General features: G+C 38.2%; 1 protein-coding gene across 2 annotated transcripts; it reads right to left on the reverse strand.

The window, feature by feature from the left end:
- Positions 1 to 1585: 1585 nt before the first annotated feature.
- Positions 1586 to 10034, reverse strand: anp32e (acidic (leucine-rich) nuclear phosphoprotein 32 family, member E). Of its 2 annotated transcripts, none has more exons than XM_059556373.1 (7): positions 9869 to 10034; positions 6064 to 6213; positions 5535 to 5657; positions 4879 to 5050; positions 4586 to 4707; positions 3397 to 3451; positions 1586 to 3296 (listed from the first exon to the last, which is right to left on the reverse strand). In XM_059556373.1, exons 1-7 carry the CDS (start codon positions 9920 to 9922, stop codon positions 3217 to 3219), a joined length of 756 nt encoding a protein of 251 aa, XP_059412356.1. In that variant the 5' UTR covers positions 9923 to 10034; the 3' UTR covers positions 1586 to 3216. The 2 variants fall into 2 exon arrangements, with proteins under 2 accessions (XP_059412356.1, XP_059412355.1); XM_059556372.1 differs by having other exon boundaries at positions 1586 to 3299; positions 9869 to 10033.
- Between the last annotated feature and the right edge of the window lie 5163 nt (positions 10035 to 15197).

Below are 15197 nucleotides of genomic sequence, written 5' to 3' on the forward strand. Positions count from 1 at the left end.
TGTTACCGTGACAGAATAAGATAATAAAATTGTGTTTTGTTTTTTGGATGGCAGTTCAGAATAATAAAGATAGTTCTGTGAGCACGTTGACACTTAGTGTGGAGTGTTATAGTATATGGGGAAAACTTCAAATCTGATATTTATTACTAAAAATACTCTTGTTCCAAAAAATCATTTCTGAGAAACTTTTAACAGTTTTTCAGGTGCAAACTGAATGTTTGATCTTGAAAGTCTTTCTCAAGAGAAGCACAGAAGGACTTTCAAAAAGATCAGATGATAAAGCTGCTATTGAATGCAACAACAAAATGAAAATGAGAAAAATAACATGAAAAATAAACTCCTCTGTGAATGATATGAACTCTTCAATGGTAAATGAAGGTCCAAGGGTGTTTTAAACTAAACCATTTTTCATTTTGAATTCATGATGGTAATAAAAAAATGTTGTAAAAGTTTGATGTGAAACAGGCCTGGTTGTTGGCAGCTATAGAAGCGTGGGCTTGCATATATCCTGCTGGGTGGGCAATGTTGTTCTTTCTTTATTTTTAAACTTGTCTATATTGTCTATACTCTCCCTTTAAATTCTGAGCACAGACCAGCCAATAAACAAAAGCAGCTGACACTTTTTTTTCCAAAAAGAAAAAAAAGAAAGCAATAAAGGAGACGAATGAAGAAATATATTTCAAGGACTAAAATGTATTGTAACGTACTGCATTTGATCTATTTGCTCATTTATTTCATCCACTTTGGTATTTTAATAGGCTTAACGACTGTCTTAACCACAACTTATAAACACATTTGTCAAAGCCAATCTTCAGCACTTTCTCAGATTTCTCAACATACAGCTTGTCTCAGATTTCTTTTAATGCACAGATAAATAAGATTAATGATGCCTTTGTTTATTCTGATTGGGCAAGACAGATATTTATGGCCCCCGACATACATAAAGGCCACAACATTGATGTGATGTTCACACTGACAGCACAGCCGTAAAAGTTTGTTACATTCTGGTCTCAAATTACATTGTATTTTATTTTCTCTGTAGTCAATGAAATAAAAGATCATTGCATTTACTGCCACTGATCATATTAATTATACTGATTATCATTTGAATTTGTATAAATAAGCTGTGATATTCCTGTCAAAGTACAGTAAATATTGTTAAATTTTAATATTTATTTTTTTTAGTTTTAACATTTCTTAGTACTAATAATCACCTAGTGGAACTCAAATTTATCAAATCTATGAATATTATATAATATGCATCAGAGTGACTCCACCCTTCCACTGAATTTCTATTGGCCTGGATGGTGATTGCTTTACTCCTGATTAATTAATGAAACGTTTGGTAACTCTGTTGATCACATGCCACACCCCTTGGCTTTGCAGATCGCAGTGTAGTATAAAATTAAAGTTCGCAGGCTTGCAGGTCTATGGACCTCAAGAAAAAGCCAACTAGTTAAACTTGAGCTGGGATTTTTGAAATTATATTAAAAGTCCTTCCACTTACTAGTCTACATTGCAGATAGTTTTTGAACTACTCAAAGTTCAAAGTTTTATAAAAAAAAAAATCTAAACCGCAAGGACATTATGGTGAAAGGTCTTTCCTTTATTTTCCACATCAAACTTACACCAGGTTGAATTTATTGTAAGGGTTTTTATAAATCTTTCAAATTTATCTAAAAAAAGGATTGAAACACCACTGCAATTTTGATCAGAACACATTTTTCTATCATCAACTCTGGATTCATTAAAGAGACAGTGCTTCTTCACCTTTGTTTGAGGCTTTCAGACAGTTCATAGGTCTGTTTGAGAAAATCCCAAATTGCATCAAATTACAGAACTTTTTAGCAGACAAGGGTCCATTTTTGAACATCTCATTTTAAAAATCAAAAAAACAATTCACTCATTCATTACAACTAACTCAAATGGAGCTCATTATTGGACAAAGGAGCTTGCAAACTTAAATCTAACAGAAAAAAAACCATTAAAACAAAACATCAAAAACCAACAAAACTAAAATCCTTTTAGAGAGAGGTTTACAGCACATAAAACCCCAAATACAACACTCGCACAACAACCAAGTACTTGAAATTTAAAAGGGTGACCTGTGTGTATGTAAGTCCTTTAACATGTGCCTTATATTAAAACAACTGACCAAACAGATTAATTAAAAAAAGAAAAGGAAAATAAAACAACCTGTCGAAACACTATATACATATTGCCATTCGAACATTAAAAGGTATTACTCTGTAAAATACCTCAACAAAAGGTAGAAACTAACCTGTTTCCACAGCAAGACAAAGGTAGAAAGGTACTCAAGGGTACTGTTTAATCCAACAAAGCTGTTAAACCTGAACATCATGAGAAATTTCCACCAATGGCATTTCTCTTAAAAATGAACAAATCTCAATTTTAACATCTAAGATGACATCTTGTCAAAAATAAGTGACTGAAAGGGCGAACTGCTCATAGGGTACACATGATTGATCTCTTTATTAAAAAACTACTTTGGGATTAAAATGGAAATTTGATTTTGCCAACCTACAGCTTGACCCCCCCCCTCGTCTTTGCTCAATTTACATCAAATTTACATACATCGCGCTTTAAAATTCACGAGATCACACACCATCTGGTCTGCCTACGTGAGCCAGATCTACAAGAAAAGCTGAATCAAGTAGAGACCATCCCATATAAAGAGTGTGACAAGATCCTTGGCAGCGATTGGTTGATCCAGGAACAAAGGAGTTGAAGCTGGAGATGACTGGCTTGATGCTCCGTGTTTGGGCTGAGAATGAGACCTAGAGAGGTAGATGAGGAGCAGGACATGCTCTGCATCCTCACAGAGGTCTTGGGAAGCAGGAGTTTGTGGATTTGGACAAACGTACGCTCCTGTCTTCTCTCAGTGGTGAAATCCTAGCGCTGTCGCGAATGGGCTGTTCAACAGCTTATTTACAATCTGCAAATCTCACGCCCATGCCAACCCCCTGATGACACCCATTTACGTGTTGGGAATAAACTTGGAATGGCTATAAATGAATTATCAATAAACCCCTTTTATATAGTGTGATATATAATGCATTTATAAAAGAAAACACTTAGCCTCTACAGTGATTTATCTATGGTTTTACAAAGAGAAAAAAACAATCTGCAAGATCACGGTCTTTTTCAGGGTTGATCTACCCCTTGAACATTGTTTCCAAGTCGTCGAACAAAGGGTTAGTCATCATCCTCATCGTCATCTTCGCCCTCATCTTCTGCTACCCTCTTTCGCTTCTCCCCTCGAACATCTGCCTCCTCTTCTACACAAAGAACAATTATAAAAAACAAAAACAAAAAAAAAAACAGTCCAACATAAATGACAAGTTCACAATGTCCGGTTGCATGATTAATTCTTACCTTCTCCTTCCTCCTCCTCTTCCTCTTCTACATAGTCGCCATCATCTTCTTCATCCTGTTACAGAAGGATGTTATCAAGCTGTAAAGTAGGGGTGCACCGAAATTTCGGCTGCCGAAAATTTTCGGCCGAAATGGCATTATCGGTTTCGGGCCGAAATAAAAAAAACTGCCGAAAACGTAAACCGAAAATGAATTTCACCCGCCCCTCCCATCCGTGAGCAAGCGCTTAGGTTTCACTCACGGTCGAGCTGTTATCACGCGTCTGCCTATCAAAGATTAAGCATGTCAAAGGGCTGTCACAATCAAAAAAAGCTTGTCACAAAAGCTGCACAATCGATCGGACCAACCAACACAAGTTTCGAAAACGAAAATAGGGAATCGGTTTTAACGGCCTTCTCTCGGAGCGCGTCCAGCTCGTCACTATACGCTCGCAGCGAACGCGCGTCACACAGCAACTGCAGGTTCTGACACACACACACACACACACACACACACACACACACACACACACACACACACACACAGCCTATTAGTGCATAATATCAATGTAGCCTTCAGTAATGTTTTTCATTGATGTTATGGCAGTCCACATTGCTGACTTGTGCGCGTCTCAAGCGCCCTCTTTACGTTCGCCCTAATGCCTGTTTAGTTGTCGGTGGATTTGCCTATATTTGGCGTTGAAAAATGGATCAACGCCAAATATAGGCAATTTACTAACGATTCAATGAACACTTTGCCTATGTCTCAAAAATCGAACAGGATTTTTTTTCACAAAAGTGACACCCTATACGAGAGGACACCAAAGTTGCAATATGTAGCATTTGTTCTGCAAAAATCTCCAAAATTGTGGATTTTTTTGCACAATTTTTAAAAAACTATTTTATTTGATGGAACATAAAACTTGAAGAATAATTATTATTTATATTTATTGTAAAACATATTTTATGTTTTGTTATGTAACTGTTAATAAAAGTTTGATTATTATATTGTGATTTTTCAATACAGATCCATTAAATCCAAGCAATATATACGTTTTTAAAAGAAGCCATTTTCGGCTTCAGTTTCGGTTTTCGGCCAAGTGCATCCTAAATTTTCGGTTTCGGCGCAGAATTTTCATTTCGGTGCATCACTACTGTAAAGATTTGGAAAACTGGTTGTGAATGTTAAAAACAGGTGGAAGATACATCACCTGAATGTCCTCTTTCATAAGGTAGGAAAGTCCAACTTCTCCACCCTCTGAGCCTTCCTCCTCCTCCTCCTCCTCTTCCTCATAATCTCCCAGCTGCCCTGCTCCTTCCTCGCCATCCTCATCTGTATGAAAGTAGTAGAAATAATGACTTAATGTAACATACTTTTGTCATTTACTTTGCACCGTATGTTTTTTTTGTTGTTATAATTATCTATGTATCCATTGGAAGAGCATCATAACCAAAAAAGCACTTGACGACATAAAAAAACGAAATCTTAATTCATGGTTCTTACCATCATCATCATCATCATCAGCCTCAGAGTCTGGAGCTTCATTGTCTTCGGCATCAAAGCCGTCCAGGTATGTGACCTGAGGCAGCAGCTCGAAGATGCTTTCCCTATAGTCCTCCAACGTGGTGATCTCACAGTTGAACAGATCCAAACTTTTCAGGTTCTTTAGGTTTTGCTGAGGGAAGAGCATGTCATACATCAATAAAGGTTGAAAAAAACGACACTTAGGATAACAACCATCTGACTCTGAATTAACTGTACCTTCTCTGTGGGGAAGTCGTGGCCCAATGGTTAGAGAGTCGGACTCACAATTGAAGGGTTGTGAGTTCGAGTCTCGGGCCGGCAGGAATTGTGGGTGGGGGGAGTGCATGTACAGTGCTCTCTCCACCCTCAATACCACGACTGAGGTGCCCTTGAGCAAGGCATCGAACCCCCTACTGCTCCCCGGGTGCCGCAGCATAAATGGCTGCCCACTGCTCCGGGTGTGTGTTCACAGTGTGTGTGTCTGTGTGTGTTCACTGCTCCGTGTATGTGCACTTCGGATGGGTTAAATGCAGAGCATGAATTCTGAGTATGGGTCACCATACTTGGCTGAATGTCACGTCACTTCACTTAAGAAAAATTCATTCAGAAATATGATGTGGTGTCAGTGTTTTTACCAGGGCTTCCAGTGTGCTGAGCTCTTTGATCTTGTTGCCGCTCAAATTAAGGTAAATCAGGTTGGCGCATTTCTCTGCAAGTGTCTCCAGTGACCCTGAAATGTTATTATCACTCAGCTCCAACTGTAATAGAGAGAGAATTGCTCTTAAAATAAACTCAACATATACTGGAAAGGTTTAAACAATGAAATGAATGAATTCATGAATTTAAATGAATGTACTCAGAAGATAATTACAATTCGACTCTGTAATACTAACTGACATTAATGTATGCACCCATTTATATGCTTACAAGACTATTTACAACTACACTTATTAAAAATGGATATTTTTTCAACGTCACACTTCTTAAGTTTCCTTTGGACATTCTCCATCCATTTTTGTGCATTTTAATAATACAATGCGTCTACATCAATATGTAAACTGTGTTACCATATCAGTAACATTAAACTTAAAACACAACAGATCTTCTAGTTAAGAGCGCTTTGCCTAAGGTGTACTGAACTGAATGCTAGATCTCTTGACTGACCTTCCTCAATTTTGGCAGTGTGGGTAGTTTGGCCAGGGAGGTGAGACCCACGTTGACCATGCTGAGGAACTCCAGTTCCTTAAACTCATCTGTCAGGCCTTCAATCTCACCATCACTTGAGCGGCAATTATCTACCACCAGCTCTGCTACCTGCATGAGAAATAAACATAGTTAAGAAACAACTTAATAGTTAGGACACTGGTACACAAAGAATCACACTATGGGTATTAGGGGTGGGCGATATCTCGATATTTAAAATATATCGAGATATTTTTTAAACACGATATGGATTTTGACATATCGTAAATATCGATATATTGTTTATATTTAATTCTGATTCCGCCACTTTCCTTGTTTGCCTTCTCTGTGCTGTGCTCGCCCCCGCTCGCTCGCCCCCCGCCTCCTTGCTTTTGTCCCCCCTCCCCTCGCGTGTATAGAACTAGTCTCAAAAAAAAGGACAACTGGCTCCATTATATGGAGATACTTCGGTTTTCGGAATCGGGCGAACAGCAGGCAGATGTCTACTGTATGGCCCAATGATTTCCACGATGCAGAAAACGCGAAGGGAATCGCAGAATCCAGTCATAAAAACAGAATTTACAGTTTAACGCGGAATGGCACGGCATTTGTCAAATTTTGAATTAATTAATCAAAAGTAGGTCATTGCACTTATATCATATCACGATATGGACTAATATATGCAAATATTAAGCTGTAAAGGTCGATTTAAATATGAATCCTGCATGTCTGTGTTGGCGCAGAAGCGCGTCTTCATTCATTAAACACACAGAAGCGTGCGTGACGCTCGCGGTGATTTCAGCTTCTGTCATCTCACTAAATCAGGACGTAAACACATCCAGAACTGCTCTGACAGTCACTTCATGAGCATCTGACCGTTTGATTTGAGTAAAACTAGCGTCATATATCACATCATAGACTGTAGTATCACATACACAGAACTGTAACGGTTCGTCAAAATAAAAGTATTTGCCAGAAGTCTAGTACTATTGTTCAGCAGAATGTACATAGCCCACTACTATTACTATTAAAAAGAAACGAACATAATTTTTAAAGGAATAATCACACAACATTTCTTCCATGTTTTATTTTTAATAGTAAATCCCCTTTGTTTACCAAAAAATAAAGTTTGCTTAATTTTAAATAATTAAAAGATAAATTAAATTAATGTTTTATGCCTTCATTTGATAACCAGAAAAATGTAAATACACAGAATTTCTGAAGGGAAAAAACATTTCACATAAGGCTATTGTAAGAATTAGTGTAGAATTTTTTAAGAACTAATGAAGTTGTTTTTATGCATTTAAATAATTACACATGCTAAAACACAGAATTAGGTAACAATAAAACATATGGTGAAGAAAAAATAAAAAGTTTCATAGGGCCCTAAACATGTAATATTTGGCATATTTGTTTTTGCAGTAGTTTTTGGGGGGTTATTTTTCCTGTAAAGATATCGAGATATATATCGTATATCGAGATATAGCAAAATATATCGAGATATATTTTTTGCTCCATATCGCCCAGCCCTAATGGGTATGATCTACCACAAGAGTAAAGTTGCAACATCTGACAAATGCTGTTGCAACTGATAGAGGCAGTCTGTTCAGTAGCCCATTAAATGATAAGCCCCCCCCCCCCCCCCATTTCTGTATTTTTGAGATTTGTTACACGTTGAGGTGAAGGGTTTCACTTCGGGCGCTACTAGTGGCACCAAACGGTACTGCAAAACCAATGAGCGTATTCAAACAGGTTTCTCGACCCCCCCTCCCCTTTACTATTTGGTCGGGAAAACACAGCCCCGCCTCTTTGATGGGGTGGACTGTTGAAACATAACACCTTAGGAACTCCACTGTGTTTGCACTTTTCGGGGAAAGCTAAATAAATGTCTCTAAATGTAATTAAATCGGAACAAGACAAAAAGAAATCTATTAAAATTTATATTTAAGGCTACTATAAACATGTAAACAACATTGATGTTAATCTCCCTAAAAGAGTTGAACAATAAAGTTTTTTTTAATTAAATAAAAACTGTTTAAGGGCTTTACGCACACGCGCACACAGTATTACAATGCAGCCCTAAAATTTAAATAAGTGTGTGTGTGTGTGTGTACTTCGAATGGGTTAAATGCAGAGCACAAATTCTGAGTATGGGTCACCATACTTGGCTGAATGTCACGTCACTTTTGTGGAAAGATACATTTTTCAGCACGTGATGTGTGTGTGATGTAGCCTTGCTTCCACCTCTTTTATCACTTAGGATTTCCAATGAATTTACTGCCAGCGTTCCACAAGACGATTTTCAAAACGCGCGCGCCAGTAATATATTGTTATCGTTCTTGTAAGTTATCTTTACGCGAGATACACCCGAGTTAAAAGCCACGTATCGTCGTTTATACACGCCCGCTCCGCCGGAGTATTAACTCAAGCTCGTGTAAAAGATCCCATCCATCAAACCCCCATTCAAAAGAGGCGTGCTTCTCTACTAATCTACTAAAACCGGGTGGGAGGAAGGGGGGGCTCGCCCCTTCACCATCTGCCACATTCCTTCAATTAATAAAATAGTTACGGATATGATTCACAAAGCCGAATGCATATTGTTTAACGTCAGTGATAAATAATGTTACAGAAGCTTACATAATTACGCCATTAGCGTAACCACGAAGGGAAATGTCAACTTGTTTTTCAAAACGGTTCGCACAGGCGCATCCGTCCAGCGACTATTTCTGGCTCTACGCGCCAAATATTCCGTTCTACTACACCGCTCGTGAGCACCGTGACTCAGAAATCGCTTAACTCTGGTGAATAAAAATACTGTAAAAGCCACAATACACCGTCATTTGCGCTTCAACTATTGATGCAACAAAATGACTTCCACTCCCCGCCCGTGAACGGCGGAGACTCGAGCAGCTTTCACCCCCCATCCTCACCACACACACTGCGCGGCGCTGCAGCAGCCATGAACGCGGCTCAATTATACTGTTTGACCGATATGTGCTTGAGCTCTCAAACCCTGAACTTCAATGGCTTTGAGGGTCTGAGGAGGAAGACCGAAGGCAAGTGCCCTGAATGTCTAACGTTGGAGAGTAAGATGTCCGCCTTTGGAAGAAACTGCTCGTTTTAGTAACGTTGGAGAAGCCATAGTGAGGTTAACTTACGCTTCGGCGAAGCTTGCCTACAATAAACTTTTTATATGAGGAGAGATGATATTCGCGTGATGTTTTCGCTCGGTATTTTGCATATATGGACGGTCGGACTATGAAATCGTTTAACAATACTGCCGTTTTGTTTTTATTTCAATTATTTCTCTTCGGAAGCGAGAATGCTGTCGTATCGGGGGACTATAATAACGCCGTAACCGAGTTGGACGTCACTTGTTGAGTAATAAAAATGGTTTCTGATGCATCAAAATAAAAACTGGTCTTAAAAATTGAAGTACGTTTCACATTCTGGGGTTCTAGTTGGGACGCCCACAACGACAAGTCCAAGGCAATGGCGAAGGAGACCATGTAACGAGTTCACAAAAGATTCACTAAGAGTTTTGCGCGCTCACATAACGATATATCGACTAACGTTACTTGTTTTAAAATAATATTGTATAGATCCACATAGGCAGTCTGTGAGGCATTTATTAATGAATAAAACTCGTATTTGTATCCTTTTAAGCGTCCATGTGGGGCTGCCATTCAGCGGACTCTACTGACTGCTCCTAACGTGCAGGACAGAAAGGTTGCGAACTAACATAATTTCGCGTTTCCGTAAAAAAATAAATTATTAAAGCTCTCACCTCCGCTGGAGTTTTGTTCCTCAGCTCTAAACTGATTCTCTTCTTCATCTCCATTTTGCTGGTGATTGCTGCACTGTATTAGACCGATTAAAGAAAAAAAATTCAGAAACTCCGGCGCACGGACCAACGGCTCGGCTTTCTTCAATGGCTGCCGTTCTCTAACTGATCCTCCATGATACCTCGCATCCAACCCCCTTCCTGAGGTCCCGCCCCCAACGCGTCCTCATTGGCTCGTGGTTATTTTTGAAAGCGTAATTGGTGGATCGACCTGTCGCTCAAACGGATCACGCTTATCAACATAATCGGTCTTTGTAGACAGACGTGATTGGCTGGAAATACGCGCGCAGTAGATTTTAGACGGGTCGCTCAGAACGTCAGTGTGAAGCTTTCGAACTGTAAATCCGCCCATTCTTTGACCTCATTGACGCCTGGAAGCGATGTCCGTGTCCTTTAATACTCCAGTTAATCGAAATCAATTTGGAGACCAGGTTAAAACGGTGCATTTTTAAAGAGTCTAAAGTGAACACTAACATATTAGAAAAAATAAATAATACAAATATTTTATCTTGGTATATATGGTATAAATAATACGTTTTGCATTGTTTCATACAAGTGATCTCATAATACTCTCAAACTCTGAGTATCTTGCATACAGTAATTCCACAAAATGGCTGACCATAAACCCAGACAGTCATGGGTGGCTTAAAGGCTGCGCGTTCGCCTCGCCATCTGTCCCATGTGCTGCTGATCGCTTCTCCACTGAACTCACAAAGGCCCATTTGGTAGAGTAGGTAGAGTACCAGCAGGCCATTGTTATTATAAACTAATAAAATTCATGATCCAAATTTTCTTCAAAAATGTCAAAACTCATTTTAAAAGAGCTTCGCCACCTCAAACGGAAATAAGCGCCTATGTAAAATGAATGCTTTCAGCAATGTGCATTAGTGCAGTACACCAAGGTGACCAGCAGGGCTTCATGGCACACTGACCCTGAAATGGAATGGATACCACCACAACAGATCTCCTAAGCTGATTTATCCAGGCTGCCAGAGAAGAAGTGAATAAGCTTTTGGATAAAACAGTCATTAGGATAGACTACATGTTTGTTTGTCTATTTGTCACAAGTGATAAGTGTATCTCAAACAATAGGCTAGCATAAATTATTATTATTATTAATAATAATCACGGTTATTTTCTAAGCAAATTAGAATTTTTGGTGCATTATTACCTTAATGAGGGGATACTTTCTAAATATGTAAAACACTGAATTTTGATTATAAATAAAAATTCTATTTTTTGCATTAAAATTTTTAACACCTGAGGGCTTTTTTTAAAATTTTCCCTAGCCCTGGCCAAAATGTCATCCTGCCATCAAATACTAATTTACACAACAGATGAAAAACCTAATGTATCACGTTGATAGATGAGCTGAATAGCACATATCATCACATATATTACATCATGTGATTAAGATATACCTTTCTTGTTGTTTCTGTATGCAGCTCATACGATCCCAATAATTTGATGCTGGGTTGAAGCACATGTAGGCAGACAGGAAACAGGAAATGCTCTAGCAAAGTCTGCTCAGAATGACACAAATCAACATTTGATTTCTATTAAAATCATATTTGTTTATGAAAAGTATATTTTAGTTTACATGTAATGTGTATAAGGTTTCGATCATACTAGTATTTACATTATTGTAGAAAGAACTTGACAATTAAAGGTTTTATCATGCATGAGAAATGACAGGGGTCCCGAATTGGATGAATGCTGAGAAACAATGTAATAAAAATCCACTAGATGGCAGACAGTGCAAGGACACGGCAAAAACCAGTTAAGACTGGTTAGGACTGCTTGTGTACCTTGTGGCCTTATAGGAAGCTGCAGCTAGATGGCGCACTAGAGCTTTGCACAGACGTACGCATATGTTTAAATATACAACACTTCAAATCATACTTTACATTTTAACGTGTTAAGAAATCGTTTTTACACAAGCGCTTCAACCTCTTTGAGAAGTTGTACGGTTGTAAGACTTGATTTGTGTTGGACCAAGTTAACTAATGACGGGTAAAATTAATTGTGCTTGAACTCTGTAAGAAATGCAACACTTCAAATCATACTTTACATTTTAAAGTGTTAAGAAATCGTTTTTACACAAGCGCTTCCCCATTTTTGAGAAGTTGTACGGTTGTAAGAGTTGATTTGTGTTGGACCAAGTTAACTAATGATGGGTAAAATTTATTGTGCTTGAACTGCAACTTTTCTTGCTTGACCTTATTGAGGGCCATTGTCACATCTTCTCAGTGTTTCCTGCAACCTTTTGTCCTCCAGCTGCATGGTGGCCTGCTGAGATGGGGGACAGGGTTTTACGTTTAGGCAAGAATAATGGGAGACACACTAGTGTATTCTCATGCAAAGAACACAATGGGCCAGTGGCAATCAGACAGCTCTGGGAAGTGTTAAAATACTGGAGTGATTGAGAGAAATACACCACCAAGCACAAAAGACAGACCCAAGAGGCTCAAGACAGACGTTTTAGACTACAAGTGTGGGGAGTATTTAGAGCAATTAGTCAGTCATTAAAAATTTTAATAGAGAACATTTCATTCTGCTCTAAATCCTGTCTTGTGAAAGTCTTATAAATGATAACTTGCATATTATAGTAAACAATGTAGTGTGCCGTATTATTAGAATCAGACTTGAACTTATATAAACCAGTCACACAAACAGAGTTGCCCTAACAAAGCTAGCAAAACAATAATATGAAGTTCTGGACTTGGTTAAAAATAACAAAAGGATGTGAGAGACATTAAATTGGATCCAGGTGTAGCTGCCAGCCCACATGAACAAGGTCAAGTGTGCGTGGGTTTGTGGGATTTGAAGCTGTTGGCTGTAGCGGTTTTGGATATGGATCGCAAATCCTGGGAAAATGCTGCCTTATTTAGGACAACACGGTGAAAATCACAAGCACAGATTTAAAAAAGTGAAAAAAAATTGCAGTTATAATGGAAACAGAAATTGGAATGTGCTGTTAGAACGACCAATAAAGTGCACAGATGAACTGTTAAAATGCACTTTAAGAGCATTGGATAGCCTAGATTTTGTAAGGAGCAATAAAAGCTTGAGTAATGTCTGTTAATGGGTTGTTTTGGTAAACAAGATGCAAGTATCACATTATTTTTAGACATGAAAAGCAAGTATTTTTTTGTAAGCTGCTGGATTCAACACTGTTCATTCATTATATGCTACAGCCGAAGAGGAAGACTTATTTCATGTGGCTGTGCAAGTCTTTTATGCTTTGTGATTGAACATGTTACATTATAAAGAGAGGGACTGTGGTCACACATAAGCGGCATCTGTACTAGAGCCTGTTTCTAAAACACTGTGTTAGCAAAGGGTTTAGCTGTGCATGTATCACATCACACCCTGCCTGCAGTATAACATGTAAAGGCTCGTGAGGGTGTGTTTGTGAGTGTGTCAGGGAGCATGCTCCGTGTATATAAGGGAGTTTTCCAATATAACTTGAATTATGCCAAAAAGGGTGTATAGCAAAATGCCTGACACTTGGTCTGTTTTTGTTCCTGAGAGCTAAATTTAAAGAACTTTGTAGGAAAGAATGAAACTCCTTTGTCATTTGAAAGATCACTATGATTTTAGTTTTTTACTCTTTGTGTCATTTTTAAATAGAAAAGTGTTGGGGACTAACTAACCGATTAACTGACTAAACTGCATTTTCAGTATCTTAGATTATTTTGAAACAAGAGTAGATTTTCCGCCATAAAGATGTTTTTTTCCAAAGATGAGCAGTGCAGAGCAACCAAACAACATTGTTTTTTATGTACAAAATGCTGAGCAAGTTAAGGTATTCAAACACTTTTAGCTCACTTGCTGTCATAAGCTGCATTTGAAAGTCTGAAACATTTTAATAAAGTAGTTCATCTTAAACAGTCCTTCAATGTTAGTAATTTTTTTGTCAGTAGCATGTGTCAAACTATAGAGTATCTTGACATTTGTTTAATGGATTTTGATTAGCTTGCATGACAAGTTTCAAAGTGGCTTTCTTCACACTGGTCTCCATGAAAAATCTGTCCACACTTGCATCTTTGTCTTATTCAAAGATGTTTTAATGCCCTAAGGTCATATAGATGAGACAAGTCAGATGATGCAATCATCTTCCAGAAAATACCCAATCCTGTTTAATATGTCATCTTTCACTTGCTATAATTGCCTTGAAGCCCCCAGCACAGAATCCACGAAACAAAGCAGCAGTGAACAGATACAGGCTTTTATCAGTGATCAAGAGATGAACTGAGATATGCGTGAAGAAGATAAATTGACTTTAAAATGAATAAGCCAAGTTTACACCCATTCATTCTCCCCCTCCCCCTTTCCTGTTTCTTTTCTGTAATTTACTGCTCTCCAAGTCCACACCTTCTTAAAACTTCCCACCATGAGCAAAAGGAATATGAAAAAATGAAGACACCATCAGGGGAAACACAATCAACCTAATTTAGCTGAAGCTCCTTTTCTCTGGGAGTGTTATGTTAAGGTCATGTACAAATCAATCCAAGAGAATACCAGGCTCTGTTTTTTTAGGCTTCTTGTGATGGCCATTTTGACAATAATCCACAGCTGATTTACAAAGGAAAATGAACATGAACCTGAACACTGTACAAGGTCAAGGATAGAGGTCCTCAACTCCTCCTGTGGGGACAAGAAGAATGATGAATTGGGACTAAGCTTTAAACCATTCCTGAAATACACGAGAACCCATAACATTCTCAGTCAGTGCATTTTTAATCCCTAGAAAGAGCAAAAGACACTTAAATTGGGAAAACAGTTGAAGAAACATATTATTTCATAAAAATAATAATAATTCTAATTTGTATTCTTATCAATGTTTTTTTCTTCATTTTGTTTGTAAAATAGTTATATTGATGTCTGTTCATTTCTGTTATTCTCATTCCACCCTCTTGTTTTTAAATCATTGCTATTAACTGCTCTGCTCTGTTTATCATACACATGTGGATGTTGTGTAGCCTTGTGGTTTTAACAGCTAACTGTTGGTCATTTTTGATTATGCTGTAGCCACAGACAGTTTTTCTTAGTGAGCTCATTTCCTGCACATGCTTCCAGTTTGGGGAACAATGAGAACCAGATATTTAGCAGGTACCCCAAACTGTGGCCTCTATCCCAAATGTCTTTTTTTCTATTACCTCTCCATGGACACTGCTCTGTGGGTGGGTTTAGGGGGAAAAAAACTATAAACCCTAAATAGTCAACCAGCTTTACCTGTAAATACATCAAGAGTCTAAAGGGGACTACT

The sequence above is a fragment of the Carassius carassius genome, chromosome 8, assembly GCF_963082965.1.
Source record: "Carassius carassius chromosome 8, fCarCar2.1, whole genome shotgun sequence".
Classification (NCBI taxonomy): Eukaryota; Metazoa; Chordata; class Actinopteri; order Cypriniformes; family Cyprinidae; genus Carassius; species Carassius carassius.

What these genes read in the sequence shown, in the direction of transcription:
- anp32e (XM_059556372.1), bottom strand. Translation starts at nt 9,922, where the DNA reads ATGGAGATGAAGAAGAGAATCAGTTTAGAGCTGAGGAACAAAACTCCA. An exon ending in GGAACAAAACTCCAGCGGAG is followed by an intron (nt 6,214 to 9,868) that starts GTGAGAGCTTTA and finishes TTTCTCATGCAG; the next exon opens with GTAGCAGAGCTGGTGGTAGA. An exon ending in AGAGGAGGAGGAAGGAGAAG is followed by an intron (nt 3,300 to 3,396) that starts GTAAGAATTAAT and finishes TTCTTTGTGTAG; the next exon opens with AAGAGGAGGCAGATGTTCGA.